General features: G+C 39.8%; 4 protein-coding genes across 5 annotated transcripts; 2 read left to right on the top strand and 2 right to left on the bottom strand.

Annotated features, from left to right (window-relative positions):
• Window positions 1-375: 375 nt before the first annotated feature.
• LOC143891884 (uncharacterized) lies at window positions 376-1,203 on the top strand. The gene has a single exon (XM_077396387.1). The coding sequence runs from the start codon at window positions 376-378 to the stop codon at window positions 1,201-1,203; it is 828 nt and encodes a 275-aa protein (XP_077252502.1).
• A 3,682-nt stretch (window positions 1,204-4,885) lies between these two features.
• Window positions 4,886-10,927, bottom strand: LOC143846961 (sugar transport protein MST3-like). Its single transcript, XM_077355582.1, has 4 exons — window positions 10,514-10,927; window positions 9,616-9,938; window positions 6,686-7,315; window positions 4,886-5,931 (listed from the first exon to the last, which is right to left on the bottom strand). Exons 1-4 carry the CDS (start codon window positions 10,644-10,646, stop codon window positions 5,521-5,523), a joined length of 1,497 nt encoding a protein of 498 aa, XP_077211697.1. The 5' UTR covers window positions 10,647-10,927; the 3' UTR covers window positions 4,886-5,520.
• Window positions 10,928-14,093: 3,166 nt separating this feature from the next.
• LOC143845662 (transcription factor MYB35-like) lies at window positions 14,094-17,396 on the top strand. The gene is made up of 3 exons (XM_077354056.1): window positions 14,094-14,523; window positions 14,674-14,803; window positions 16,223-17,396. The coding sequence occupies exons 1-3, from the start codon at window positions 14,391-14,393 to the stop codon at window positions 17,133-17,135; spliced, it is 1,176 nt and encodes a 391-aa protein (XP_077210171.1). The 5' UTR covers window positions 14,094-14,390; the 3' UTR covers window positions 17,136-17,396.
• LOC143845663 (putative prolyl 4-hydroxylase 7) lies at window positions 16,158-26,085 on the bottom strand. 2 transcript variants are annotated; one of them, XM_077354058.1, is made up of 10 exons: window positions 25,998-26,085; window positions 25,716-25,763; window positions 25,563-25,620; window positions 24,970-25,074; window positions 19,894-19,951; window positions 19,643-19,818; window positions 19,509-19,569; window positions 17,618-17,910; window positions 17,273-17,340; window positions 16,158-17,131 (listed from the first exon to the last, which is right to left on the bottom strand). In XM_077354058.1, exons 1-9 carry the CDS (start codon window positions 26,027-26,029, stop codon window positions 17,308-17,310), a joined length of 864 nt encoding a protein of 287 aa, XP_077210173.1. In that variant the 5' UTR covers window positions 26,030-26,085; the 3' UTR covers window positions 16,158-17,131; window positions 17,273-17,307. The 2 variants fall into 2 exon arrangements, with proteins under 2 accessions (XP_077210173.1, XP_077210172.1); XM_077354057.1 differs by lacking the exon at window positions 25,998-26,085 and adding an exon at window positions 25,864-25,971.
• Between the last annotated feature and the right edge of the window lie 1,023 nt (window positions 26,086-27,108).

The following is a 27,108-nucleotide window of genomic DNA, read 5'->3' as shown; positions in this document are numbered from 1 at the left end:
AGACCTCTAAGCCTTGTCTTTGGGGTTAGTAAGAGGTGCGGTAGGGAGCTCTGGAAAGAGGAGGGGAGTAAGCCTCCAAGCCTTTAGGGCCTGGATGAATATGTCAATCATACTTATGGGGTTTTCAGCAGTTTGGGTGTGGTAGCTTCTCGAGGGGAGGAAAATTTGAAGGCTCAAATTAGGGCCTCAGAAGTAAAGGATTTAGAAGTTGTTGAGGCTGCCAGGAGAGCAGCGGAATCAGCCAACAAGAAGGAAAGGGAGTTGAGAAGATTAGAATTATGACGGAGGGTCGAATGAGGATGGGCATTGTTGTGAGGTGGGAGGAAGGGTCACTGGGGGTCGTAAGAGGAGGAGTTCGCCTAAGCCTTCCGTCCAATGAAGATAGTATCATGGAATTCTAATGGGTTAGGGTCGCAGGGGAAGAGATTGCAAGTAAAGGAGTTGATTAATAGTTCTAAGCCGGATCTGATGTGTCTGCAAGAAACCAAACTGGAATTGATTTCTAGAGGGGTCTTTAGGGGTTTGGGTTTTAGGGAGGAGTGGGATTTTGATTTTATTCCTTCTCAAGGGGCTTCTGGTGGTATATTAGTGGCCTGGAATGGTAGCGCCTGGAAGCTGGTGAATGTGTGGAAGGGTAACTTTTCTCTCTTTGTGGCTTTTAAAAAGTTAGAGGATGGCTCTGATTGGCTCTATTCTGGAGTCTATGGGCCGTGTTCTAGGGAGGCTAAGTTAGAATTTTGGGAAGAATTAGGAAGGGTGCGAAGCTTCTGTCAGTTTCCCTGGTGTGTGGGAGGGGACTTCAATGAAATCAGGGCTGTGGAGGAGAGGATTTGGTGTTCCAGAGTATCCCAAAACATGCAACTTTTTATTGACTTTATTGCAGAGAATGAATTAATTGATCTCCCTATGTCTGGAAGAGCTTTCACTTGGGCAAGAGGCGAAAGTAGAAGTCGGATTGATAGATTTTTTATTTCTTCGGAGTGGATGGAGATGGTCCCGGATGTTTTTCAAAAGGCTCTACTCCATTCAGTTTCGGACCATTGCCCCATTTTACTTGACCCTAGTTGGGAGTCTTGGGGCCCCAGCCCTTTCAGATTTGACATAGCATGGTTAGAAATTTCAAAAATGGAGGAAACTCTGGGTGAATGGTGGGGATTGCGTTCCTTTGAAGGGCCAGCTGATGTAGTTATTGGAAAAAATTAAGGTTTGTGAAGAATAAGGTGAGGGAGTGGGCTAAAGTTCAGAAAGAACAGGTGCTTGCTAAGAAAAAAAGGGTTGGAGTCTAGATTATCTGAGCTGGTTGCGTTAGAAGATAGCGGTCTGGGGGGGATTGAGGAGCGTGAAGAGTTGGGCAAAATCAAGCAAGAATATTAGACCATTTTGTTGCATGAGGAAATCTCCTGGAAACAAAAGTCCAGAGTAAGATGGTTGGCTGAAGGGGACAAGAACACGGCGTTTTTCATGCTATAGCTAGTGCGAGGAGGAGGAGGAATAAATTGTGGTGATTAACGAAGGAGGCCAAATGGTGTCCTCAAAGGAGGGCATTTCCTCTGCTATTATTGAATTTTATTCAAATCTTTATTCTTCAGAGGATTTATCCCGCCCTATTCCGGAGGATGTAGCCTTTAGTAGCTTATCCCTAGAAGATAGCTCTAAATTGGAAGTTCCTTTTGGGGAAGAGGAGATTGAAAAGGCTCTTTTCTCTCTGCCAAGAGATAAGGCCCCTGGGTCTGATGGTTTTTGTTTGGCTTTTTTCCAAGCCTGTTGGTCGGCAGTAAAGAGTGATATTCTTAAATTCTTCAAAGAGTTTCACGAGGGGTTGCATCTGGATAAAGGAACAGGAGCTACCTTTATAACCCTAATTCCCAAGCAGGAAGGAGCTTCGAAAATTACAGACTTTCGACCAATCAGCCTTATAGGTTGTCTTTACAAGGTTCTGGCGAAGGTATTGGCAAATAGAATCAAATTGGTGCTCCCTTTGCTAATTTCTAGTAGTCAAAATGCTTTTGTGGACAAGAGGCAGATCTTGGATTGTTCCCTCGTTGCCAATGAAGCCATTATTGACTACTATCGCAGAAATGGAGAAAAAGGGGTGGTCTGTAAATTAGATATGGAGAAGGCCTTTGACAGGGTTGAGTGGAATTGTTTGGACTATCTTCTTGGCAGAATGGGTTTTGGGAATGTTTGGAGAGGTTGGATTCGACGCTGTGTTTCTTCTGCCAGGTTTTCTATATTGATCAACGGTACGTCTAAAGGTTTTTTTCAATCGTCTAGAGGATTGAGACAAGGTGGTCCTTTGTCTCCCTTTCTTTTTGTGATCATGGCTGAAACTCTTAGCAAGTTAGTTCAGAAAAGTTGTGAAAAGGGTTTGATTGAAGGTTTCAGAATTGGAAGAAATAAGGTAGAGGTGTCGATCCTTCAATTCGGTGATGATACGTTGATTTTTTGTGAGCCGGACTTTGCTCAAGTTAAGAATCTTAAAGCAACCCTCAGATGCTATGAGCTAATTACAGGTCAGAGGTCTAACTTTTCAAAATCAAGTTTATTCGCTCTCAACATGTATTCAGTTGATGCAGGAGAGTGCGCTGGATCCTTGGGTTGCAAAGTAGAATCTCTTCCTTCTTCTTACCTGGGTTTGCCTTTGGGAGTAGGAAGACCAAGTAAGATTTTGTGGGAACCTATTGTAGCAAGGCTTGAAAAAAGATTGGATTCCTAGAAGAGAAGACTAGTGTCCAAAGGAGGCAGAATGACTCTAATAAAGGCGGTTCTGGCAAATCTCCCTGTATATTTTCTATCTCTCTTTAAATGTCCAGTTAATGTTGAATTGAGGATTGAAAAGATTCAAAGAAGATTCCTGTGGGGGGGTTCGAGTGAGAAGAGGGGCATTCCTTTGACTAAGTGGGAGAAGGTTTGTGTACCAATCAGGAAGGGTGGTCTGGGCATTAGGAGAATTAAAGGCTTCAATGCAGCTTTGTTGAGCAAATGGCTTTGGCGCTTTGGGGAGGAGCGCTCGGCTTTGTGGGCTAGAGTTATAGGAAGTAAGTACGGGGTTCTTAGTGGCACTTGGGAATTGGATGATATCTATGAAAGAAAAGGCCTGACTATTTGGAGGGATATTTTGAAACTAAGATCCGAGTTTAGAAAGGGTTGCCGATTTAAAGTATATTATGGTAATCGTATCAAATTTTGGAGAGATGTCTGGTATGCAAATGAAGCTTTGGAGATCATTTTCCCGGAGTTAATGAGGGTTGCTGCGGATAAGGATGCTATGGTGGGTGAGTGCTTTGAAAGGGTGGATAACAAAGTGGTTTGGTGCTCGAAATTCAGAAGAAACTTTTTTGACAGAGAATTAGAGGCTCTCTCTACATTGTTTGAGATCATTGAGAAGTGCTATATAAAGAAGTCAGGTGAGGACAAAAGGATTTGGATGTGGAACTCTTCCGGTTTTTTCTCTGTCAAATCGGCTTACTCTAAGCTGGCTCCGGAGGGGGAAGATTCTTGGGTGGCTAAGGTATGGTCCTTTCAGTGCCCCCCCAGAGTGACCTTCTTTGGCTGGTCTGTTTGCAGTGGGCGAATTCAAACTATCGAGTTCTTGAGGAAAAGAGGTCTCTTCCTTATTGATCATTGCCCTCTCTGCTTAGAGGACGGTGAATCTATAGACCATTTGTTCCTCCATTGTAAAATAGTAAGGCAAATATGGGGTTTAATTTTGGCAAGGTTTGGCATTAATTGGGTCTTTCCTCAGTCGATTCCCCTTCAATTGGAAAGCTGGGACTTTGTTCCTTGGAAGAAGAAAGGAAAGACATTATGGAAAATTTGCCTTCTAGCTCTTTGGTGGTCAGTTTGGAAGGAACGAAATGGAAGAGTATTTGAAGGAAAAGCCAGTTCTGCTTTCTCCATTTTCCAGAAAATCATTGCTCTTTCTATTCAATGGGCTAAGAGTACCTCATTGTTTAGATTCGTGTCAGCCTATGACTTATGGGAGAGGTGGGAAACAATCTGTAAGGAAGGGGTGTGTAGGTCCAAGGTTGTTCAAAAATGGGCTCAGCCTCCTGAGGGATTCGGTAAGTTAAATGTGGATGGGGTATCCTTTGGGAACCCTGGAGCCTCAGGTTTTGGAGGGCTGTTGAGAGATCATGATGGTGCTGTGAAATGGGCCTTTTCTGGTCCAAATGGAATATCTGATTCTTCGGAGGTTGAAGTGAAAGCAGCTTACTACGGTATTCTTCATGTGGAAAGAACTTTGCTTGATAAGGTGATAATGGAACTGGACTCCTCAAATGTTGTTAGATGGCTTGCGGGTCTAGCTCCTCCTCCTTGGAGATTTCTTAGTTTTTTTGATGAAATTGCTGACTGGGTGGCTAATTCATCGATCTCCTTTCTCCATATCCGAAGAACAACTAATGAAGAAGCAGATGCTTTGGCAAAGTCTGGTGTGAATAGGCAGTACTTGGAGTGGTTTGGCGATCTTCCGCCTTGAGATATATTGTTTTTATATTTGTTTCCTCTATTTTTATTTGCTTCTTTGTAATTGGACCATCTCGGTTCCGTTCTAATCTAATATATTGTGCCATTTCAAATAAAAATAAAAATGTAACTTGCTAGGGACCATCGCAGAAGGCATTTCGTGGTCGACTGTTGCATGAGAGAGCAGCCACATAGACTCACTTTTCAACATATTTTTGTCTTATTCATTTAATTCATCAAAGGTGGCTGCTCTCTCATGCAACATCTGCCCACAAAATGCCTTCTGCGATGGTCCCTAGCAAACAATGAGAGCAATGCCCAAAAACTGGGAAATGTAATGGAGAAAGAAGAACAAGAGGAAAAACAAACAGGGGAACTAGAGGAAGAACGACCAAACAATGAGAGCATTGCCCAACCACAAAAGAGTTTCTTCACTTATTCCAATATTTTCTTCAATAGCTCCAACACACATGCATCCTCTACTTTTTAAAGATTTTTCCGCCACATAAATCATTTACTCCCATCACAACTTTCTACTCACTATTGATAACCTAAGAATTTTACCTAACTTCGAAACTACAATAATAACAATATTCAAAACATCTTGTAACTATAAACTCCTATATTCCAAGATAACAACTTTCAAAATGCCATAACTACATGCAAAACTTGAGGTCCAAAGCTCCATACTACTTTGACCACCATTATCACACAAAAATCGAGGCCCATCAAGCCAGGCACACAGGCATGCCACATATGTGCTGCCTGAAAATGTTACGAGCACAACTATGTTTTGATATTTGCGCTAACATCTTGTCTTTTGGTATTTAAAGACATGTCAAAAGGTTATTACAGTTCCCCAAAAGCTCTCACAAGCCGCTTCAAAAGAAATGACAAGCTAGAACCGCACAAATAAATAACAAAACGTTGCTGTGCTGACATCATTTCCCTATATACCCCATGGTTTGATAATTGCCCAAAACTGGCTTGTCTTTTATTTTTAATTGGCCTGTGAGAGCTTTTTGGGGACTGTAACAACCGTTGGCAACCCTTTTAGGAATTGTCTAACTCAAAAGTTTCTAATAAAATGAGCACCATTTCCTGGATGGGAATGTTCTTAGTCTCCGGCACCAAGAAGTAAACAAAGATGGTCATCACAAGTACCCAGAAGGCGTAGAAGAAAAAGATACCGAATTTCATGTGGCAAAGCATGGAGAGGAAGGTTTGGGCAATGATGAAGGTGAAGAGCATGTTCACGGAAACATTTATACTTTGTCCTGCCGATCTGATCTCTAGAGGGAAGATCTCAGTCGGAATAAGCCACCCGAGCGGACCCCAAGACCAAGCAAACCCTGCTACGTAGACACAGATGACGAATACGACGATGTAGCCATACCCCTTGGAAATGTTGCCCACCACGCCCGTTGTCCCGAATTTTATAGCAATGAGAACTCCAACCAAGATCTGCAAGGATATAGATTGAAATGGAGGAAAACACATTAAGTTACCAAATTAGACTTGGTGGTTATGTGTAGAAAAACACATGAAAGGGAGAGAAAATTAACAAAATTGCCTAACACTTTCTTGCGAAATATACTTTATTATTTGGTTAAGATTGAATTTTAACATTGATCAGCCCGGTGTTCACAAATGACAAAACAAAGGTAGGCCCAATTGAGTAGCATGTGAATTACAGAACAAAAACATAAATAACCAATTAGAAATGATACAGGAAGAATGGTGAAGTAACCTAGCTACGCGTGGAAAATCGTTTTACCAAGGTTGAACGACAATCACACCTACTAGTGCAAATTGGAGAAGAGGATAAAAGGAAAACGTTTATTTTTCTCCCTTCTCTATATTATTTCATAAAATCAATGAAAATCTCCTTTCAAATGTCTCACATATCTTTTATAATATATAAGAATTTTCATACTAACAATATTCTAAAACTAATCCACTAACATACAATAAGATACCTTCTTTAGACTCATAATAGAAGTAACATATAGCAAGATGCCTACTTTAGACTCCTAATTAAAGTACAGTTCATTAAAAAGTTTCTATAATCTCTTACTACTATATCTAGCTAAAGATAAATTTAAAATCCTAGAAAATAAAATATTTTAGATAAATAAGTTTCTTAATATTCCTATAAAGCTTGCTTTTTCGGCTCCATGTCTGCATCAAAGGGGGTTCATGGGCACATTATTCTTACCTGACAAATGAACATCTGGATCCCACCAACAAGGAAGAGAAACCTTCTCCCCAACTTATCAACAGTGTAGATTGAAACCCCAGTCGCAATGACATTGACGACCCCGATAATCACAGCTGACAGCAGCGATGCATTGTTACGAAACCCAATTGTGCTAAACAGCACCGGGGTGTAGAACACTATTGCGTTGATTCCGGCGAGCTGCTGAAAGAAAGGTATCATGATTGCCATGACGAGTTGCAGCCTATACCTCCTCTGGCATATGTTGCTCCATGGACGCGTGACTCTATGTGACTCTTGCACGGCAACCACTAAGTCCTTAAACTCCTCATTGACGTCGGTGGTTCCACGGATTCGAATGAGCATCTTTCGGGCATCATCGGGCTTGCCACGGTCGAGGAGAGAGCTAGGAGTGTCGGGGAGGAAGAGAGACCCAAGAGTGATGATCAAGGCCGGGACCGCACCACCGGCTAAGCTGACCCGCCATCCCCATCCGCCTTTGATCTTGTCAGTGCCATAATTCACCAGATTCGCTGCAAGGATTCCAATCGTGATCATAAGTTGGAAACCCATGTTAAGAGCACCACGATGTCTGGCGGGTGCCATCTCTGACAAATAAAGCGGCACAGACTGCAAGTATAATAAAGATTAAAGACCAAGGGAGAAATCAAATACAAATTCGGACGAAAATAGTATTTTTTTTTTTTTTTTAGAGTTAGAATTTATCTAATGTAGGCCAGATAAGGGTAGATCGAATTAAAAATGAAGACATCCGTAAAAAGGTGAGGGTGGCACCAATTGAGGAGAAGAGAAGAGAGCACCGCTTAAGATGGTCTGGGCGTATCCAACTTAGGCGTCTGGATGTTGCAGTGAGAAGAAGTGACTTGTGCCAAGTTGATGGAATAAAAAGAGGTAGGGGAAGACCGAAAACAACTTGGGTAGACACAGTAAGGAAATTAAGACTTGAGGGTTAGGAACATAATAGAGAATATGACCTTGGATATGAGAGAATGAAAGAAAATGATCCATGTAGACGAACCCAACTAGTGTCAGGATTAGACTTAGTCAATTTGAGCTGGGTAGATCCTTTCTCCTTGTTCGTAAAATTTTTCTAAAGGATTCATTAGCCGACCCCAACTAGTTTGGGACAAAGGCTTAGTTGAGTTGAGTTGAGTTGAGTTGAGTTGAACTCGGAATTTATCTAATAACCAGGGGCAGCACCTTAAATTTCATCAATGAGAACAAAAGATACAAGAGGACATAGAACCTTGCCTCTAACCCATAATACAATGGAAGTATAACAGAAATCCCCGACCAAAAAAAGAAAGCAATATTTTTTATTAAGCGTATAGGGAATAGAGTACATAGTTATTAGCATCTAAAACCGATAAATACGAAAATAGTCATGTTATTAATATCACAAAACATTCCTGTTTCTTTCCAATGTTTTTGCCATGTTAATTTCTGAGAGAGGACTCACACTGTAATAAAAAAATAAAATAAGGGACCATTCAAATTTTGAAATGCTGGTTCTAGCCGGAGTAAAGACAGGCAGAGAAAATAGTTTTGATAGGAAGCTAATTTATTTTAGGGATAATTACATTTACACCCCCTCTAGTTTCTGACATATCCACTTCCACCCCTATAGTTTAAAACGTGACAAATACACCCCTGTAGTTTCAATTTGTTTAAGGTTTGCCCCCTCAGCTGAAGGTTCGTCCATAGATTAAAGGGTTAGGATGATCCGATGGAGCTGATTTTTTGGGCACACCGTATCTATGTCAGGACCCATCAAATGAATGCTTTGGATCATCCAAATAATGTGGGCCCATACCCGAATCCAAACACTACAAAAAAATCATCCAAATAATGTGGGCACACATTGTTTGGATGATCCAAAGCGTTCATTTGATGGGTCCTGACATAGATAGGGTGTGCCCAAAAAATCAGCTCCATCGGATCATCCTAACCCTTCAATCTATGGACGAACCTTCAGCTGAGGGGGCAAACCTTAAACAAATTGAAACTACACGGGTGTATTTGTCACGTTTTAAACTATAGGGGTAGAAGTGGATGTGTCAGAAACTAGAGGGGGTGTAAATGTAATTTTCCCTTTATTTTATTTTATTTGTGAGAGATGTAGTGAGGACAAAATTTAATTTTGTGTCAAAGGGCACTTTGGTCATTTTAGCCTAGTTTGCACACTTGTGAGTCACACAACAAGTTAGCTCCATTTTCCCCCAATCTTCCCACCATTCTCAATCCCCTCTTATTTCAAATTTAAAACCATTCTCACACACCTAAGCAATTAAGTCTCTATTTTCCCATACCCACGCCCACCGCCCTAAGCCATTAATTCTCCACTTTCCATTGACCAACCTAATCTCTATTTACTACTATTTGCTGGAATTTTCTAGAGATTCTTCAACTAGAAAGAGCTAAGAGCTCCATTGAAGCTCCATCATTGAAGCTCCATTGTTGGTGTGATTAGAAGCATAATATCAACTTACCCCATTTTCTCTATGTTCTGAAGGTTTCATTGTCTAATTGTTCATATCCTGTAGTCTTTGGGATTTATTGGAGAAACATAAATCAAACAACTGAGAGATATGGCAAGAAGATTTTGGAATCAAATCTCTCCCATCTTTCTCACCTACTGTGATATGGATATTAAAAAAAAATCAAAGAGCAAGAACAGCGAAATCTAATGTCTGGAAAGGAAAAAAAATGTTCTGAAAAAGTGATCTACTCCTATTTACAATAATTCCTAAAATACATTAAAAAAACTCGATTAAGCGACTTGAATATCTCAGAAAAGAGGCAAAACAAAGTTGGATTTAAAAAATAAATCCGAAGAAGAGAATTGTTTTTTTAAAAAAAAGCAATGAAAAATGAATCAGAAGAACAGAGTCATTTCCAATCATGTACACCTGATTGGCAAAACCGACACCGATACCAAGCAAAATACGCCCGATGATGAGCATAGCCATATTCTCGGCAGCACCATTTAATGCCGCTCCAATTAGAAACATTGCTCCACCATAGAGCATCGACATCTTCCGGCCAAAACGTTTGGTAACCTCCGATGCGAAGAAAGATGCTATCAGCGCCGCAACATAGAGCGACGAAGTGAAAGTTGTGAGGAGCTGGCTATCGAATATGCAGTATTCGTTTGAGACGGGATCAACTCTCGCTTTTCGGTGAACGGAAGGGAAAAATTTCTTCAGGAAAGGATCCATAGAAGTGACGCCACCTAAAATCAGCAAAACCGCTCCATATCAGGGGGAAAATATCAAAGAAAACAAACTAATAAACAAGATTTCTTTTCAAGTATAAATGATTAAATAACACCAACTCTAACCACTTAAGCTTTTAGAGTAATTGGTTGCTTCACATTGCCTCATGGTAGGTCGTAGGTTCAAAACCCAACAACTCCTTAATATTAAAAATCCACATGTATGGCCAATCCAAAATGAGATGGGACACATGAGGGGGAGTGTTGAAGTATAAAAGATTAAATAGTTCCAAAGAAAACTTGGCAAGGGTGTACTCCCATCAAGTTAGTTGATTTTGTAACTCATAGGTATTGCGAAGTTCGATTTCCTAAGTTTAGAGTTCTTCTATTTCGAGTTATGGCTCTCCCTCGCTCATGTATTTCGAGTTAGGAATGGCATATTGTGCTCATGATTGTATCATTTTCCCCTTTATCAAATAAAACGGTAGGGATCCCTTATAAAAGATTAAATAGCACCAACTCTAACAGCTTAAGCTTTTGGAGTAATTGGTTGTTTCACAATTTCATATCCAAGATCAATTTTTAGTACTTACCTGAAATTCCGATATCGTAGCCGAAGATCAAACCACCGGTCGCGGCTATGACGCAAGTAAGGAAGACAAACACAGTCATCCCGCCTGGGTAATCCTTCCCACCATCACCAGAATCCACAAATCCATCAGCCATTGAAGAGACCTTTGCACTTCACCTCGAGCGCTCTGCTGGTAGAGAATTATTCAGAGATCATATATGCAACCAATCAAAGGACAGTGAGAAAACAAAGACTTGACCTTGCCAATGACTAACTTTCAAATTGTCTTGTTGTGAGGACCAAGATAAGGTTGGGTTTGTGATTGATCCTATTTAGGGCTACAAACGAGCCGAGCTGAGCTTTGGGGTGTTCGGGCTCGGCTCGTTTAGTTTTCGAAAAAGCTCGGCCTGTGGGATTTGAACCCAAGTCTCCTCTAAATCCAACGTCTTAACCACTCAGCCAAACCTTCATTTGTGATAAACAACCCACAGTCTTTTATTTTATATATAAAAACAAACATAATCCAAGCTTTAAAGCTCGGCTCTGCTCGGCTCGTTTATGAATCGAGCCTAAAAACCTCACGAGCTTTACCGAGCCGAACTATACAAAGCTCAAGTTCAGCTCGTTTATTTTGGCGAGCCTAATTTTTGGGCTCGGGTTCGGCTTGTTTAGTAAACGAACGAGCCCGAGCCGAACCCAAACATGTTCACGAGCCGGCTCAGTTCATTTGCAGCCCTAATCCTATTTGGGTCATCCGTGGTCATTCAAAGAGCGGAGCGGCTCAGTTGGAAAACAACACTCTCCAAAGCCACATTGATTCTCATATGGGTTACTGATATGTGCACTATTACTTTGCCATTTTTTAACAAGGGAAGTGATATATATGCTCGTTTTTACTTGGACTAGGGCTGCAACTTGGTTTTGGTTGTGGCCAACTCGAACCCAACCCCAGGGAGAAGTACATCAACCCTAATCTGACATTGGTCCTGTTTGGTTGCCACATGCCTGGCATCCTCAAGGATTTTCCAAGCAAAAAACACACTTTTCTTCAACTTTATGGTGCTTGGTTGTTAATGTTGCATCGAAATCCCTCTAGACTACTAGACAAGTTTAAGAGGTAATAATTGTATGTCGATGATGTGGCATCGATGTCCTCTCATACTTTCCAAGCCAAATTTCTCAAAAAAGAAACAAAACTTCTTCCAACGCATCTAATAGCAAGAGGTGTGAAAATACTAATTCAATGCTTACTTTTTGGTTCAGAAGGAATTGATATTTCCACACCCCTTTCTATTAGAGCTATTAGCAAGGGATGGGATGGGAATGACCATCCTTATTAGCAAATTAGATTATCTAAATTTAATCTTATTTGCAAACGGGACATCATCATTTCTAAAACTAACATAATCATTATTTGAGAATAAAATAGTCTTATTTATCTTCGAATCCATTTTCATACAAGATTATATCCTAAGAATTATAAATAGTCATATTTACCTTTGAATCAGGCGAATTTATCAACACTTTGATGATAGGAGATAATTATTCCCTAAACTTGAGTGATCCACATCATTCTTAGTACTATCCATATATAGCTTTAATATTACAAGATAGTGATGCCCAATAAGGGGGCTATATAGGGGTATATTGGGTTATATACACCGCGCGTGCATGAAATATGTAAATGCTCAACAAGAAATCCACCTCTCCAATAGGAGGGAATAATTTAAATGGTTTACATTTCTGTTGGACTCAAAAAATCTGTACGCATGAGATTTGATAAAAGTCTTTATCAAAAGTTTTACTAAAAATATTTATATATTAAATAGGGGGAAGTGATATATCCGCCCCTTTTTTTATTATTTGGGACACTCAACAGAAGTGTATGTGGCAATCAGCCCCATTGAATCCTTCTGACATGAAGTACATCAGCCCATCTGCAGTCATTGATACTCTGCTGTTGGGTGTCCCAGTAGTCAAAAGGGGCGGATATATCACTTCCCTAAATACGTTATTTTAAAAATAAGATTTTCAAAATGAATTTTGAGAGTAATTATTAATGGGACCATATATGAAAGTCACAGGCCACTGATAACACAAAGATATATTCCTAAAATCATAAAATAAAATTATTCAAGACTTTCAATATCATCAATAGAAGGGATGTTTCCATCACCAAAGATATATGGAAATGTTATCAGCACAACCATATTTTGATATATGCACAAACCCATCTGTCGTTTCTCCTTTAACTGGCCAGTGAGAGCATTTTGAGATTTGTAATTTATATATCCTGGGAAGTGATTTCAGCACTCCACTCTTTTTATGAGTATTCAAAGGGCTTGTAAAAGTTTTTTGAGAACTGTAATATTCTACTGACTGCCCTTTAAATACTACATGACGAGATGTGTTGCACATCTTATAAAAACATAGCAGTGTTGATATCATTTCGCTAGATCTTTGTTATTTATTTCGCTGCCATGTTTTCATAATCAGCCGAGCCCACCTTGTCCTTTCTGTTTTAATTGTCTGCTGAGAGCTTTTTGGGTATTGTAATAGCTCTTAGACTGCTGATTAAATAAAATGACAAGGTGAGTTTGTCCCATTATCAAAATTTAGTAGTGCCAATATCTTTCTCTCCCTCCTTTCTCAGCCCTTCTCAAAGTTGGACCCAAAATATTTCGTGGAATAATTTTTCATGGTTGCCAAACATGGGCTAAGGCTATGCTTCTTTTGCCGTAATGGGCATATATAAAACAAATCTTACACCTATTTTTGAGTGAAAAAATGGGTGTAAAATTTATTTTACACACATTTTACATCTAAAGAAACGGAGCCTAAAGGAAGCAGGTTACGAGGAAGCAAAGTTGAATGGTTGGTATTGTCCATAACATTTGTAATAGAGCAAATGATGGATGAACTACATAGTGCAGGCCTCAAGCAAAATCATATGGATGTGATACATACTTAACTAACATATTTGGAAAGTAATTAACAAAATTTAGTCAAGAAATTATCAAAATTTAGTCAAAAAATCCCCCATCACTCTTCTGTCCAACCTCTAGTAACCAACATGTTATGTCAATGAATAATCCGGTTTATTTCCATTTTAAACCAACTGATAAAAGAAAATGAAAAAAGAAAAATAGAGAGGCAGCTGAATTTTCCATCGCATCTCATGGTTCTTTAATTAACTTAGTCTGCCTATATATCTAGACTTCTGTTACAATTTCTCCCAATATATTGTTCTCAAGCTAAAAGAGCCTAACACAAGACAGGCATGAAATAATATAAACAAATGAATTAAATTATTTCTAAGCTTAACCAAATAATTCACCCTACTTGAACCTGACTCAATGCTCTTGAAGCAAGCATTTGAGGTGTGGGAGGTGTGGAAAGATAAGCATTACTATTTCATATTTCATCTCAAACCGTTTTTGTGAAGATGCCATTAATCATGCCAATATAGTTAAATGTGAGTGAATCTCATGCTTTTCTTGCCTCCTCACTTCTTAAACTTTTAAACCCATCCCCCTCTCTATGTCCTTCCCCTCAAACTACTTGAGATGAGGTGCAGAGTTGCATCACCAATCCCACTCTTTTATTGATTCAACTGATTTCAAGGTCTTTCCCTGTCAATCTTTGTGAATCCTTTCTGGGTTCTTCATTTTACATTCAATCTTTGTGAATCCTTTCTGGGTTCTTCATTTCCCATTCAATCTTTCTTAATCCCTTCTGGGTTCTTCATTTCAAGGCCTTTCCCATTCAATCTTTCTTAACCCCTTCTGGGTTCTTCATTTTACATTCAATATTTCTTGATCCTTTCTGGGTTCTTCATTTTCACAATCTTTCAAATTCTTGGGGGTGGATTTTTATCCAGTTATAAGACACTAGAGGAGATGGGGAGGCCTCCATGCTGTGATAAATCGAATGTGAATAAAGGTCTTTGGACTGCTGAAGAGGATGCAAAGATACTTGCTTATGTATCTACTCATGGTACTGGTAATTGGACATCTGTTCCAAAAAGAGCAGGTAAGGGTGCTCTTTCCAGCAATGGGGTCCCCCCCCCCCCCGGGTTTCTCTTTTTTCTTTAATATAATAGGAATTTTTTCATAACTAAGAGGACCCAATTCTATATATGCTATAAAAATCTGTTTCTGAATGTGAGACTTTTTTTTGTAGGATTAAAGAGATGTGGGAAGAGTTGTAGGCTCAGGTGGACTAACTACTTAAGGCCTGATCTAAAGCATGAGAGCTTCACACCACAAGAAGAAGAGCTGATTGTAAAACTCCATGGTGCCATAGGAAGCAGGTGGGGTGGTTTTCTGCTTTTTTCTAGGACTTCATTATGTTATTTTAGTTTCTTCTATTGCAGTTTTTGGTTTGAAAATTGAAGCCACTTTGTTTTTTGGTGGAGTTATTGAGTAAAACTGAAGCATTTTAGTGCAAGTTTGAGATGAATAGAGAATTATGAGGAATTTTATTTTGTCTTGAATTTTCTAATGAGACAAAAGAAATTCCAAAGCATCATGTATTCATGTGTCTGATTTTTAGCTGACTCGGATTTGGATGGGTGAGTAGAGATGATGAGTTGCTCTTATTTTTTGTTAGGCTGAGATCATCCATCTCATTTTCAATCAATAATCTCAACCATTCAATATCTTTCTATCTCTCTGTCTGTCTATTTATATACAGAGAAATGATATTTCCACACAACTCTCCTTTGCTTTTCTTGAAATAAAGTCTAATTTAGAAAAGGATAAACAAAAGGGTCTGAAATGCTGAGACAAGGGACGTGAATATTATTTTTCATGTGAAATGATATATTTACCCCCCTTTTTCAGCATTTCCACCCCCATTTATTTCCTTGCTTTTTTTTTTTGAGGTAACTATACCTCTATCTCCTGATGTTATATTTTCTAGTGCTGCTAGGGAGACCGAGAGTGGAACCGAACAAATCACCACATGCCATATGGCATGGGAGGGTAGTTTTGTCATTTTGAGGAAAAACGCATAAAAAAGAGGAACATGATTGCTAATGTGTGGAGAGACTATTTGTTGGGTTTCACTCTCGGTCCCCAAATCGTTTTCCATATCATGATTCTTTATTTTCTCCTTAAACAAAAAGGTGTTTTCAGGAAAAGATAAATGGGTGGAAATGCGGGGAAAGTGGGTGGAAATATCATTTCTCATGTAATAGGCAAATTTATGGGGGAATCCTAACAAGTTTAACTTCCCATGACGTATATGCACTGTATAACAACCTGTTCTCAATTACTAGTGCAAACGCACACACAGAGAAAGAGAGAGAGAGTCATTTGTCACTCTCCCCTCAGCCCCTCTCTCTCACTCACGCTGTCACGCATGAAGGTAGTATGATTTGTCACTCTCTCACCCTATCTCTTAACACACATTGCAGCCATGTACATAATGTCATTTCTAAGTCAAACCCCTCTCTCATTTCTCCTTAGCATGTAGATAAAGCATCTCTCTCTCTCGCTCTCTCTCTCTCTCTCTCTCTCTCTCTCTCTCTCACACACACACACACACTCACACACACACACACACTCATGTGATCTTGGGATGAATACAAGCAAGGGGAAAGGATGGTCAAATGCAGTTTAAGATTGGTGGAGAGAGAGAGAGAGAGAGAGAGAGAAGGGTGGGGGGTAGGGGGTAAACTAACCTGCATATTAGTTTCTGATCAGCTTCCAATGTTTCTTTCGTGCAGATGGTCTATAATCGCAGCCCATATGCCTGGTCGAACTGACAATGATGTTAAGAACTACTGGAACACCAAGCTTCGAAAGAAGCTCTACGAGATGGGCATCGATCCTGTCACCCACAAACCCATCTCTCAGATTCTCGCAGACTGTGGAACCATGGGCCTACCAAAACCAAGCAGCAGCAGCAACACCACCACCCAATACCAAATCCCAAATAACACGCGAATCAGTTGCCTCAACAGAGACCTAAGGAATGCATTCATGTCCAAATCAGAACCATCTATGATCCATCAAAATGAAATTCCAAATATCACCACCATTAAGCCAGAGATGGAAACAACCCAAGATGGCCTTTGGAACAACCCGACATGGAACCTTGTAGCCCAAATCCAAGCCATAAAACTAGTAGCAGAAGCCTCAAAATTTAACAACCAAGAAACCATCCAAGCTCATTACTTCAATGAAAGAACTCCCTCTACTTTATTCACTAATCACAATGAAGAAATCCAAAACACTGCACCATCACCCTTTCCTTGCCAACCATCACAAATTCAAAACAGCCATTCTTTCAACTGGAGTGATTTCCTCTTAGAAGATGCTTTTGTTCCTCCTCCTCAAGAAGATTTTCAGGTGTTTTCCGCAACTGAATCTTCTTCCAACCAACTCTCAGATGACATATTCTCTCCGAATCCGCAATTCGAATTTGTGAGTGGAGAGAATGGCAGTTGTAATGGAGTTGAAGAGATGAACAGTCGCTTGATCACCCACCATGATTATACAGAAGAGGGTTACGACGCAATGGGGGGACAAATGAGCGACATCTTTGGAGCTTCTTCGGATAATTCGTTCGTGGAGGCAATCTTGGATCGCGACAGTGAAATGTTGTGGGAGTTCCCTGACCTTGTTGATGATCCCTAGATGAGTAGGTTGATGCAAGTCTTAATTAATATAAGATTATAGTGTGTGTATGGGTATACGATTATATATAGATATAAATAGTGATTAGTGAGTGTTCTTCATAGGAAATATGAATGGAGTTATGTAGTAGGGCCCACCTGATGGGCACACTGCACCGAAGGTCCAGCACAAGTCATTCATACCATAATATGGTGAAAAAATGTCCCTGAAATTACATATATTTTTCAGTGAATTCGGTCAATATAAGTAAGCATGATCAAGGCTCCCAAAAATAAGAATTTGTGTTACTGAACTTTTTTTTTTAATGGTAACTTTTATTTATTAAGAAACTAAATTCACTGCAAACAAGATTTTCTGTTACTGAATTTTTCTTACTGAACTTTAACTCAATGTCATATACAACTAGAGAAAAGTTGCTACACTTTTTAAGGTCAATCATATTTCTTTCACCATGAAGCAGAGATATCCTATGATACACATACCCTGCAACTCTTCCTACAGTATCCAGGCAACTTGGGAGAGCCCACCATATAAAGAGGATTCTTTTGGCATTCACCAGCATCAGCCCATTGGGGGCAAAGCTTATCTTTATCTACACATTCTCCACCTGATGTCTGCCACTTTGGAACAGTAAAACTTCTCACATGAATCCATTTTGTCGCAGACCATTTCTCACCCTTGATAACTGGGCAACTTCCATGTAAGCTGTCTGGATCGGTCGTCGCATTAGGATGAAGACCGAAGAATAGCAAAGCATCGCCCTTGCGGGCTTTTACTGCAAAACAATGGACATATAGGATATGAGAACGGGAAAAAGATTGTGGAAATAGTCCTGATTTTTGTTACATTTTCTGATGCATTGGGATAGACCACAGAACTTTTCAATGGGTGATCAGGATGCAGGGCTCTTTTTGGTGATTGGAATAAAGATCCTAGCAATAGCGAATTACAATTGGGTTCCGCCATGGATGGTAACCTATGTCACAAATGTTGTTCTAGGTAATTTCTTGGCAAGGGAAAACCTTGGGATATATATATATATATATTTTTTTTTCGGGTTTATATCGGGAAAAAAACAGTACGTGTAGCTAACTTAGCTACACTGCCGGCTTAAAATACAGTGGGCCCCACATTGTTTGGGTGATGCAAACCCTTCATTTGATGGGCCCTCACATAGATAGGGTGTGCCAAAAAAATCAGCTCCATAGGATCATCCCAACCCTACGATTTGTGGAGGCAAAAATGGACGTGTAAAAACCTTCACAAATCTGTCCATTTTGGCCTCCACAGTTTTAAGGGTTGGGATGATCCTATGGAGCTGATTTTTTGGGCACACCCTTATCAATGTGAGGGTCTATCAAATGAATGGTTTGGATCACCCAAACAATGTGGGCCCACTGTATTTTAAGCCGGCGGTGTAGCTAAGTTAGCTACACGAATGTGTAGCTTCACTTTCCTCATAAAAATATTAAATATAAGATAAAAATATCATAAAAATATCGGGATAAAATTGGGATATTTTATGATAAAAAAAATATATTGCTATATTTTTAAAATCTCAGGACTACTGGACTAGTTCAGGATTTTGTGGTTTAAAGTGGGCCGAAATGAAATACTGTTTTTTACAAGATTTCGGTGAAATTCAAAATTTCGCCAAAATTTTGGTTTAAATTTCGTTTTTACCCTTATTTACAAAATTTCCACTGAAATTGACGAAATTTCCACAAAAAATTTAGACATTTTGGTTGAGATTTAAAAAATACAGAAATTATTATCATAATTTTACATGATTTCGGCTGAAATTTCCATCGAAACCAACACCTAGACAGAAATTTAAAACCTTGGTGCTAATAGACGCATTTATTTTACATATCAACATCTATTTGTCCAGTTAAATGGCTTCTTAGGCTAAACCATTTTGATTACTACAATCATTTCACCACGTCTTTGCAGTAGTAAAATAAAGAACGAAAGCATCCTGCAAAATTCAGGACCCTACTCTTAAATCACAATCACAAGAGCTCTCTCTCTCTCTCTCTCTCTCTCTCTCTCTCTCTCTCTCTCTCTCTCTCTCTCTCTCTCTCTCTCTCGGAACCTCCTGATGCAATATGACTTTCTCACCATTGCAAGTGACATGGAACTTAGAAGAAACCACACATTTCTAGAAACATTTGACTATAGGATTAGAAGATGAATTATAGTATTCTCTCTCTCTCTCTCTCTCAGAACCTCCTGTTGCAATATGACTTTCTCACTAGTGCAAGTGACATGGAACTTAGAAGAAACCACAAATTTCTAGAAACATTTGACTATAGGATTAGAAGATGAATTATAGTATTCATATAAAGTCATCTTAATTTCCCAAATCAATACCTGCATAGCCGTCTTTGGCACAGTCTGACCATGTATCATCCTTCAGTTGAGTCTCCATAGCCTGAAGAGGATGTCTGCTTAATTGATACAAGGAAAAGAATGAAATGACTACGGTATTAATAGAATTACTTTACCTCTGAATATGGAAATATAGTTTCCCCTCCCATCTCAACATTAGATAAATACATGAGTACGGTGGCAATTCGATGCCCCCCAAGTATTTGATTAGTTTTGTCATGGAAATAATCAAAATGCGGCTCATACTTCTCACCATGCTCATAGCGAAGTATTTGAATGGCTTCCCCATTTTCTGATCACCACATTGAACACATGATAAGGTTAAATGTGAAGTCATAAATTAACCAGAGAAGTTTTATAACAGTACCTGTTGGAAGGAAAGTCCAAGCAGCAATCCTGTGCTCAATAGTAGTAACAGTTTCATCCTTGAAAAGCAAAATGGAAAATAAAATAAATTTCCTACCTTATAAATAGTTAAAGCCACATTCATTGTCCACAACAAATAACAGAAGCACATGGCCTGAAAATACTAATAGCAAACATTTAATAAGGCCAAACTGTCCCTTGATAGGGATCAAAAGAGAATACATCATAGATCCACCCCGAAATCTCCAACATTGAGATGGCATGACGGAGAAGGAACTACATGGGTGTCATTATCATTTATGGGCCCATATTGATATTAGGATGTCAATCATTCAAGGGTGTCAAATATCATTATGGACGCAATTATCATTAGAGTCCTGATATCATTATTGATGGACGCCCATTGAACACATGAACCAGAAAGAGGGCCCCCCCACATTCTTTGGGTTGGAATAGGTCAAGTTCACTTTAAAGAGTTAATGTTATATTGAAAGTTTTGCATCAAGAAAGCTAGTAGCTTGGTTGTAATAGGAAAGTTCAAGAATCCAAGTAATGGCAGATTTAGGAAGTTTATTTTTGAAAGGATGAATAAGTCTTGGGACACGTCAGACCCCCCTTAGATTTTTCTGGGGTTTGGTGATGAATAGTTGTGGTCTATGGCCTTGTATGGTTAAAAAATCTAAAGGTGGACTTAGGAAACAAAAAATATATATATATTAGAAGGAAAATGATATGGAGACCGAGAGTACCACCCACCCAGCAGGGACCTGCAATGAGAATATGCCATGTGTTCAGAAAAAATATACTTTTAGATATTTTCCAACATTTAAGTGTGGCTCACATCACTTGTGATGTGGTGGCATGAATCAATTTCTTAGGTCCCCTTTTAGGCCCTATTCTCGGTTTCCCTAGCATTACTCATATTAGAAAACTAAAACGCCACGAGTATATAGGAAATCAACCCTCTACCCTGCCCGTCGCCCTTCCCTTGTTGAACCAACCCACCTCTTTACCCTTTCACCCAGCCTAAGCTTCCCATTAAACCCATCACTAGAATTGCCCAAAAACTCACTTACCATTGACCAACCAATCGTATCTCTCTCTTAACCCACAACCAGATTTCATACGTCTAAGGTCTACCCACTTCACACATCTGAAAGCATGCAGCCGCCTTCCCCATACCATAAGCCTCTCTCTAAACCTGAATCTCAACCCTTTTTCCCAATGGGATCCTTCTCAGGTTCAAGAGCTGACCTGAACCCACATCTATATAGCTTTCTACTCACGTGAAATATAGCCAACACCTAGCTTTCCTATCATAAACCACGAACATGTTGGGACCCAGTTAGAACTCACCCTCAAAAACTACCCGTTAAGGGGAGGGTGCCCAAGTCCTTTTAAGCTCATTCACATCACTTTACCTTTCTGATGTGGGATCTTAGCTTTCACATAGAACCCCCAACAATCTCCCCTTCCACGTGGAAGCAACATGGACAATCTTGCCCCTCCACGCGGGAGGAACGTGGGAACTATGGGATCTTATCTGAGGGAATTTCACCATCCTCGGAGGCATACTGGGGTTACCGAGTTCTTCCCTGAGCGACCTTTCGGCCCTCGGAGGCACACAGCGAGGTCACCACGCCTTGGCTTTGATACCACTTGTTGGGACTCAGATAGAACTCACCCTCAAAAGCTAGCCGTTAAGGGGAGGGTGCCCCAGTCCTTATAAGCCCATCCACATCTCTTTACCTTCCCGATGTGGGGTCTTTGCTTTCACGTGGAACCCCCAACAGAATAGACCATTCATTACTCCACCTGTAACCAACATAAACCTGTGGAGCCCATCTTTGTGAACTGCCCAGACATTAAACCCTGCGACCGGTCACCTCTAGCCTATAGAAAACCTTACCAATCCATTATAAATCTTTAAAACTTTTACTGTTTGGACAGGAAACCTTCCTACTACCCTATAACCTTTTACAGTCCATCCTCTTGGACTGAAAATCATCCCAGACCTCATCCATAAACCCAATAGTCCTTGCACATTTATAATTCACCCTGGAATCCTGCATATACCCGCCCATCTTCTTACTGAACCTCAACTAGCCCACAATATCTTGTTATAGATAATTTAGAGATCTGTTATCACCTTCGTTAAACATCACAAGTCTCTCCTATATCCATACCCAGTCCTTTACACCCATTTACCGTCATATCAACCTAATTTCCTAACCTATTCCCATCTGATACTTGACCCAAACCTTCAATAGTTTGGTTCTAGTTGGCTGTTTTACGTCAATTGGTATCAAAGTCTGGATTCTACCATGGCTACTAGAAGTGGTAGGACTTACCAACAAGAACCACCATCTAATCAAGATTTGTTTGAGATGTATGATGTATCAGAAGGTGATTCAGAGGTTAGAGTTAGACACCATTGAGCAGCATTTAGAGACCCTACTCTTGCACACGAACCCACTGCGGAAACTGATGATGTTGACCGGCAAAGTAGGGTGATCCCGCTGAACTAGTGCCCAGTCAAAAAGCTGCTTCTATCACTAGAGTGACCCTTGAGCCGTCCAAGTAGCAAGTCCCACACCAACCACCACTATGATTATGCGGCGTGTGACATTTGGGATTGGAATATATGCTGTTATGGAGATTATGCGAGTGACATTATTAAGTGAGACCGAGTCCGCATAGAATCACCAGAATTTGGTACTGATTTATGCCCCTAAATGTTCTTTGATTGTCTTGCTGCTATGGATGACTATTTTGACTAGTACGAGATGTCAAAAAGAGCAGTGAGTTGGCTTTGTCAAAATAAAATTGGTGTGCCGTGAAAAAATATGGTGGAGAAGTTTAGAAGATAAGCGGGATGCAGTAGGGCAACTGATTATCTACTATTGGCGCGAAATGAAAGAAAAGCTTAAAGAAAAATACCTCCCAACCAATTCTCGTGAGCAATTATTCAGCCAGATGGTGAATTTTTGCCAGGGTAACTTGAGTGTTGCCAATGAGCTGACTATGAGGTGGAGTGTTTCTGAGACACCATTACATACCCTATATTACTATAAGAATTGGTCTGAGATCTGAAGAGAAAAAACTACTTTTTTTAATGGTCTACCACACATGTCTTTAGTGTAGAGGATGATACTCATGTGGCCCTAAAGATTGAAACGAATATGAAACAAAATGTCACTAGGTGGTTTACTCCAAGGTTGCCAAGGCGGGAATCGAAAGTGGAATTCGATTCGGGATTCGAAAGCGGGAATCGAAGGCTCCTGGGATGGTTGGAAGCGGGAATCGTGGGTTTGCTAGAGAGTCGACGGGGATTCGTCAGGGAATCGGCAGAGATTCGCCGGGGAATGCTGAGAGTTGCTGGGGAGTTGGGATTCGCAAGGAATCGCCTGGGAATCGGGGTTCCTATAAAGTGGGAATCGGAGTTTTCATAAATTGGGAATCGGGGTTCCCAAAATTGGGAATCGGGGTTCCGACGGAATCGATTCTGGATTCCCCAGAATCGGGGATTCGAATCGAATCACGGTTCGGATCCGCGATTCGGAGATTCGCGAATCCCCAACTCCAGGTACGAATCCTGCTTCTTTGGTTTACTCCGCAAGGCATAGTAGACTTGGCCGACACCGACTACTCAGCTGAAGGCAAGCGCGCAAGTTTCATATCACCGAGCACTGTGCCAATTGCATCACCTGCAAATTTCATGGAGGACGTGTCGAAACGTAATTAGCATATGTGATGAGACAAATCTTGACCACGCCTAAAGAAGACATTCAGTAAGATTGGCTTCCGGCTGCCATTTTCCAGACCTTGGTCAAGAGCAATGATAATGTATGCAAGATTATTATCGACGATTGGATTAGTATGAATGTGATTCCCAATCGATCGTTGACCGTCTGCAAGTCAAGGTTGAGCCCCACCTACGGCTTTACAAACTCCTGTGGGTCGACAACACTACACTTCTGATAATGCATAGGGCCCCTATTAACATATCCTTTAGTGCTTACCATTGTTGGATTTGGGGTAACACACTACCTATGAACATCACACCGATACTATCGGGACGACCCTAGATATATGAGCTAGACGAGTAGCATATCGGGAGAACCAACACTTACCTGTTTATATTGGGGCCGCTCCCCAAAATAAGATGGCAAACTCAATAGAGGATGGGAAAACCCAACATAAAACCCAACATATGCTAAAGGCCCACACGATTTCCCCTAATGTTTATGCATGTTTGGACAATGGCACATGAGATGATCAAGAGTTTCCATGTCGCCTGTGGCCTTAGGGTACATATATTCTACATGATGGCAAAAAACATATATTCTGCATGGCAACAAAACATACATTCTGCATGTTTGATGACTACCATTTGAAAAATAAGAAGTTGATTTTTGATGAATCTCTTATTTGGCTGTGGAACGCATCAAATTCTTATGGTTTCGAATAAGTGGATCCCCTTTTGACCTTTCGATTGTGGACCTCAGGAACTGAATAAATTTGGAGTTGTCACTACTCACTACTATGATGCTTCAAAGTCAGATCTAGCCATTCAATTTGCAAAGGTTCCATGTGGACATTGTCCTAAATTTTGGATATGGTGATGAGTGCCAGGAGAATTAATGTTTGTCTATGAGCATCACACAATTCTTACCAAACAACTTATTTTGACCTCAAAGCACTGTTTCAAAATGCGGATGTGGGTATGCAAGAATGTAGTGTTAATTATAGGCAATAACAAAAGTACACAACATTCAGCTTCGAATTTATGGATATAACAATCCAAAACACCATAACCAACCATTCAAAAAAAAAAAAACACACACACATACACACTATCAACCAATCCAATAACAAGTCCTATAAGATAGTATATTCCCCTCCAACAAATTTGTATAATCAACTATACAAAATAAAACATGATAACAACAGCATGTACATCAAACAGAACAAAAATTATTGACCAAAACACAAACTAAACAAGAATGAAATCACAAAGGAACTAAGCAATTGTATCAAATCGAATAACAAAAACAAAGATAAGACTCTGCAATACCTGACCCTTGGTGAGGAACATTCCAGAGCTCGTCCGCACTTTGCTCATTATACTCTTCCCAGATTGGTTATCCGCCACCGTTGATTTTGCCAGCTTACCCGTGGCCTTTTTTTTTTTATCAATACGCCAAACCAAAATCAGATATCTTCATAAATTAAGTATATTGATGTTCGTACTACCATGTTTTGATAATTGCACTATCTCATCTTGTCTTTTATTATTTAAACAACCGTCCAAGGATATTACGTTCCCAAAAAGCTTCCAGAACAAAATTTAAAAAGAAAAAGACAAGCTGAGTTTGTGCAATTATTAAAGCATGGTATGTAGATATCAGAATCTTTAATAAATTTAGGGAAATGATAGCAGCACAACCCTTTTTTGATAAATGCACTAACTCACCTTGTCTTTTATCACTTAAAGAGCTGTCAAAGGTTATTACTTATTAGTTATTACAGTGCAAGTCCTCACAAGCAAATTAAAAACAGGGTTTTTAAAAGACAAGGTGAGTTAGTGCAATTATCAAAACAGGGTTGTTCTGCTATCATTTCCCTAAATTTAACTAGAATTTTTTTCAAAAGATAAAGAAAGACTACCAATTGAATGAGATGATCACACTCCTCATCCGAGAGAAAACCCTTGTAGAAAAAAGCCCTAGAACAGAACCAACATGTCTGAGAGTAAAAATCAGAGAAAAAGAGTAACAAAAAATAAAAAAATAAAAAAAAATAGATGAAAAAGATTGAGACCTTGGATGCCAAGAAAGTTGGGTGACTCGTGTCGGATCAAAACCATGCCTGCAAAAATAGAGGACAAAAAGAGATTGATGAGAAGAGAGATAAAAACAGAGAGGGAGAGAGAGAGAGAGAGAGAGAGAGAGAGAGAGAGAGAGAGGACTTTTCTCCTCCACCGAGTTGAAGGGAGGAATGAGAGAGATAAGGAAAAGATAGGAAGAATAGAGAAAGAGAAAGAAGAATCCCAAAATCCATTTTCCAAGAAATATAGATCCAGAGAGAGAGAGAGAGAGAAACCAGAGGTTTTTGTAGACGATGAAGGTCTCCATTTCGTACAGACACGAGAAAATCGGCCATTGATTTTGTTTTAAATGCCTCTTTCCGTTTCAGGAAACTGAAAAATAAGAGAAATGTCTTCTCTTGTTGTTTTATACTAATTTCATATATTGCTAACGGTACTATCCCAATCGTACTTTAGAATCGGGACCGTTCATATGTGGACCCCAGTATCACTTTTCTTTTCACTGGTATTGTGTACTGAGATAATTTATCACCGGTAAATGATATTTCCACCCTTGAAATAGACATTTGAGTTCCTCCTTAGACTGTGTTCAGTTGAACCGTTTGCCGTGGATCATCATCCAATATGGATATGATTTTCGAGGTGCAGCCTATTTATGTTGTGGCTCAACAAATGATCGGTTTGGATCATTCTATGAAGTGGGGCCCATAGTACATTTTGAAAAAATAAAAGACTTCCTACCCATAGAGCATATAAAATCTAGAATTAAAGACTCCGTGGCAAAAATTCTGAAATTTTGTGTGGGAGGTACTGAAAATCAATATGATTGGAAGTTGAATCTAAAAGACTATTTTGCCCTCAAATATAAATAAAGCACAAAATGTCTTCTTCTTCTTTGTTTTTCAAGTTTTTTCATCTTTGCAACTGGCTCTGTTTGGTTGCTAGAAGTTGCGTGATGGGTTAGGAGAAGAAGAAGAAGTCAAACATGATCTGTTTGTTTGCTCATTTTGGGGGGATTGTGGGAGTTTCAAATGCTTGAGATCTTCCAAAGATCTCCCAAAAGCATGTTTGGTTGCCATGTAGAACTTTGACCACTAGACATCATTATTACATTTTATCCTACGTGGCGCCTACGTGACGGAGATGTTTCCCACCCAATCTTCTCCCCATTGGTGAAATTTAGGTAGAAGATCTCAAGAAGTTCTTATCTTATTATCTTTTCTCCCTTTCTCTCTCTTCCACCCCTGATTTTGGTATTAGCACCCTTACATCTTCCTCTAATCTTCTCGCGGATTGCCGTGCAACCAAACACACCCGGTCAATCTTCCACAATTTATCTCCCAATCTAATCTCCTTGTCTTCTCCCCTTTGACTTCTTCTTCTCCT

Source organism: Tasmannia lanceolata, unplaced genomic scaffold (assembly GCF_043159265.1).
Source record: "Tasmannia lanceolata isolate RefF3 unplaced genomic scaffold, GAP_Taslan_0.1 ptg000015l, whole genome shotgun sequence".
Classification (NCBI taxonomy): domain Eukaryota; kingdom Viridiplantae; phylum Streptophyta; class Magnoliopsida; order Canellales; family Winteraceae; genus Tasmannia; species Tasmannia lanceolata.
Note: the sequence above shows the minus strand (reverse complement) of the source record. Positions and strands in the feature narration are given on the sequence as shown.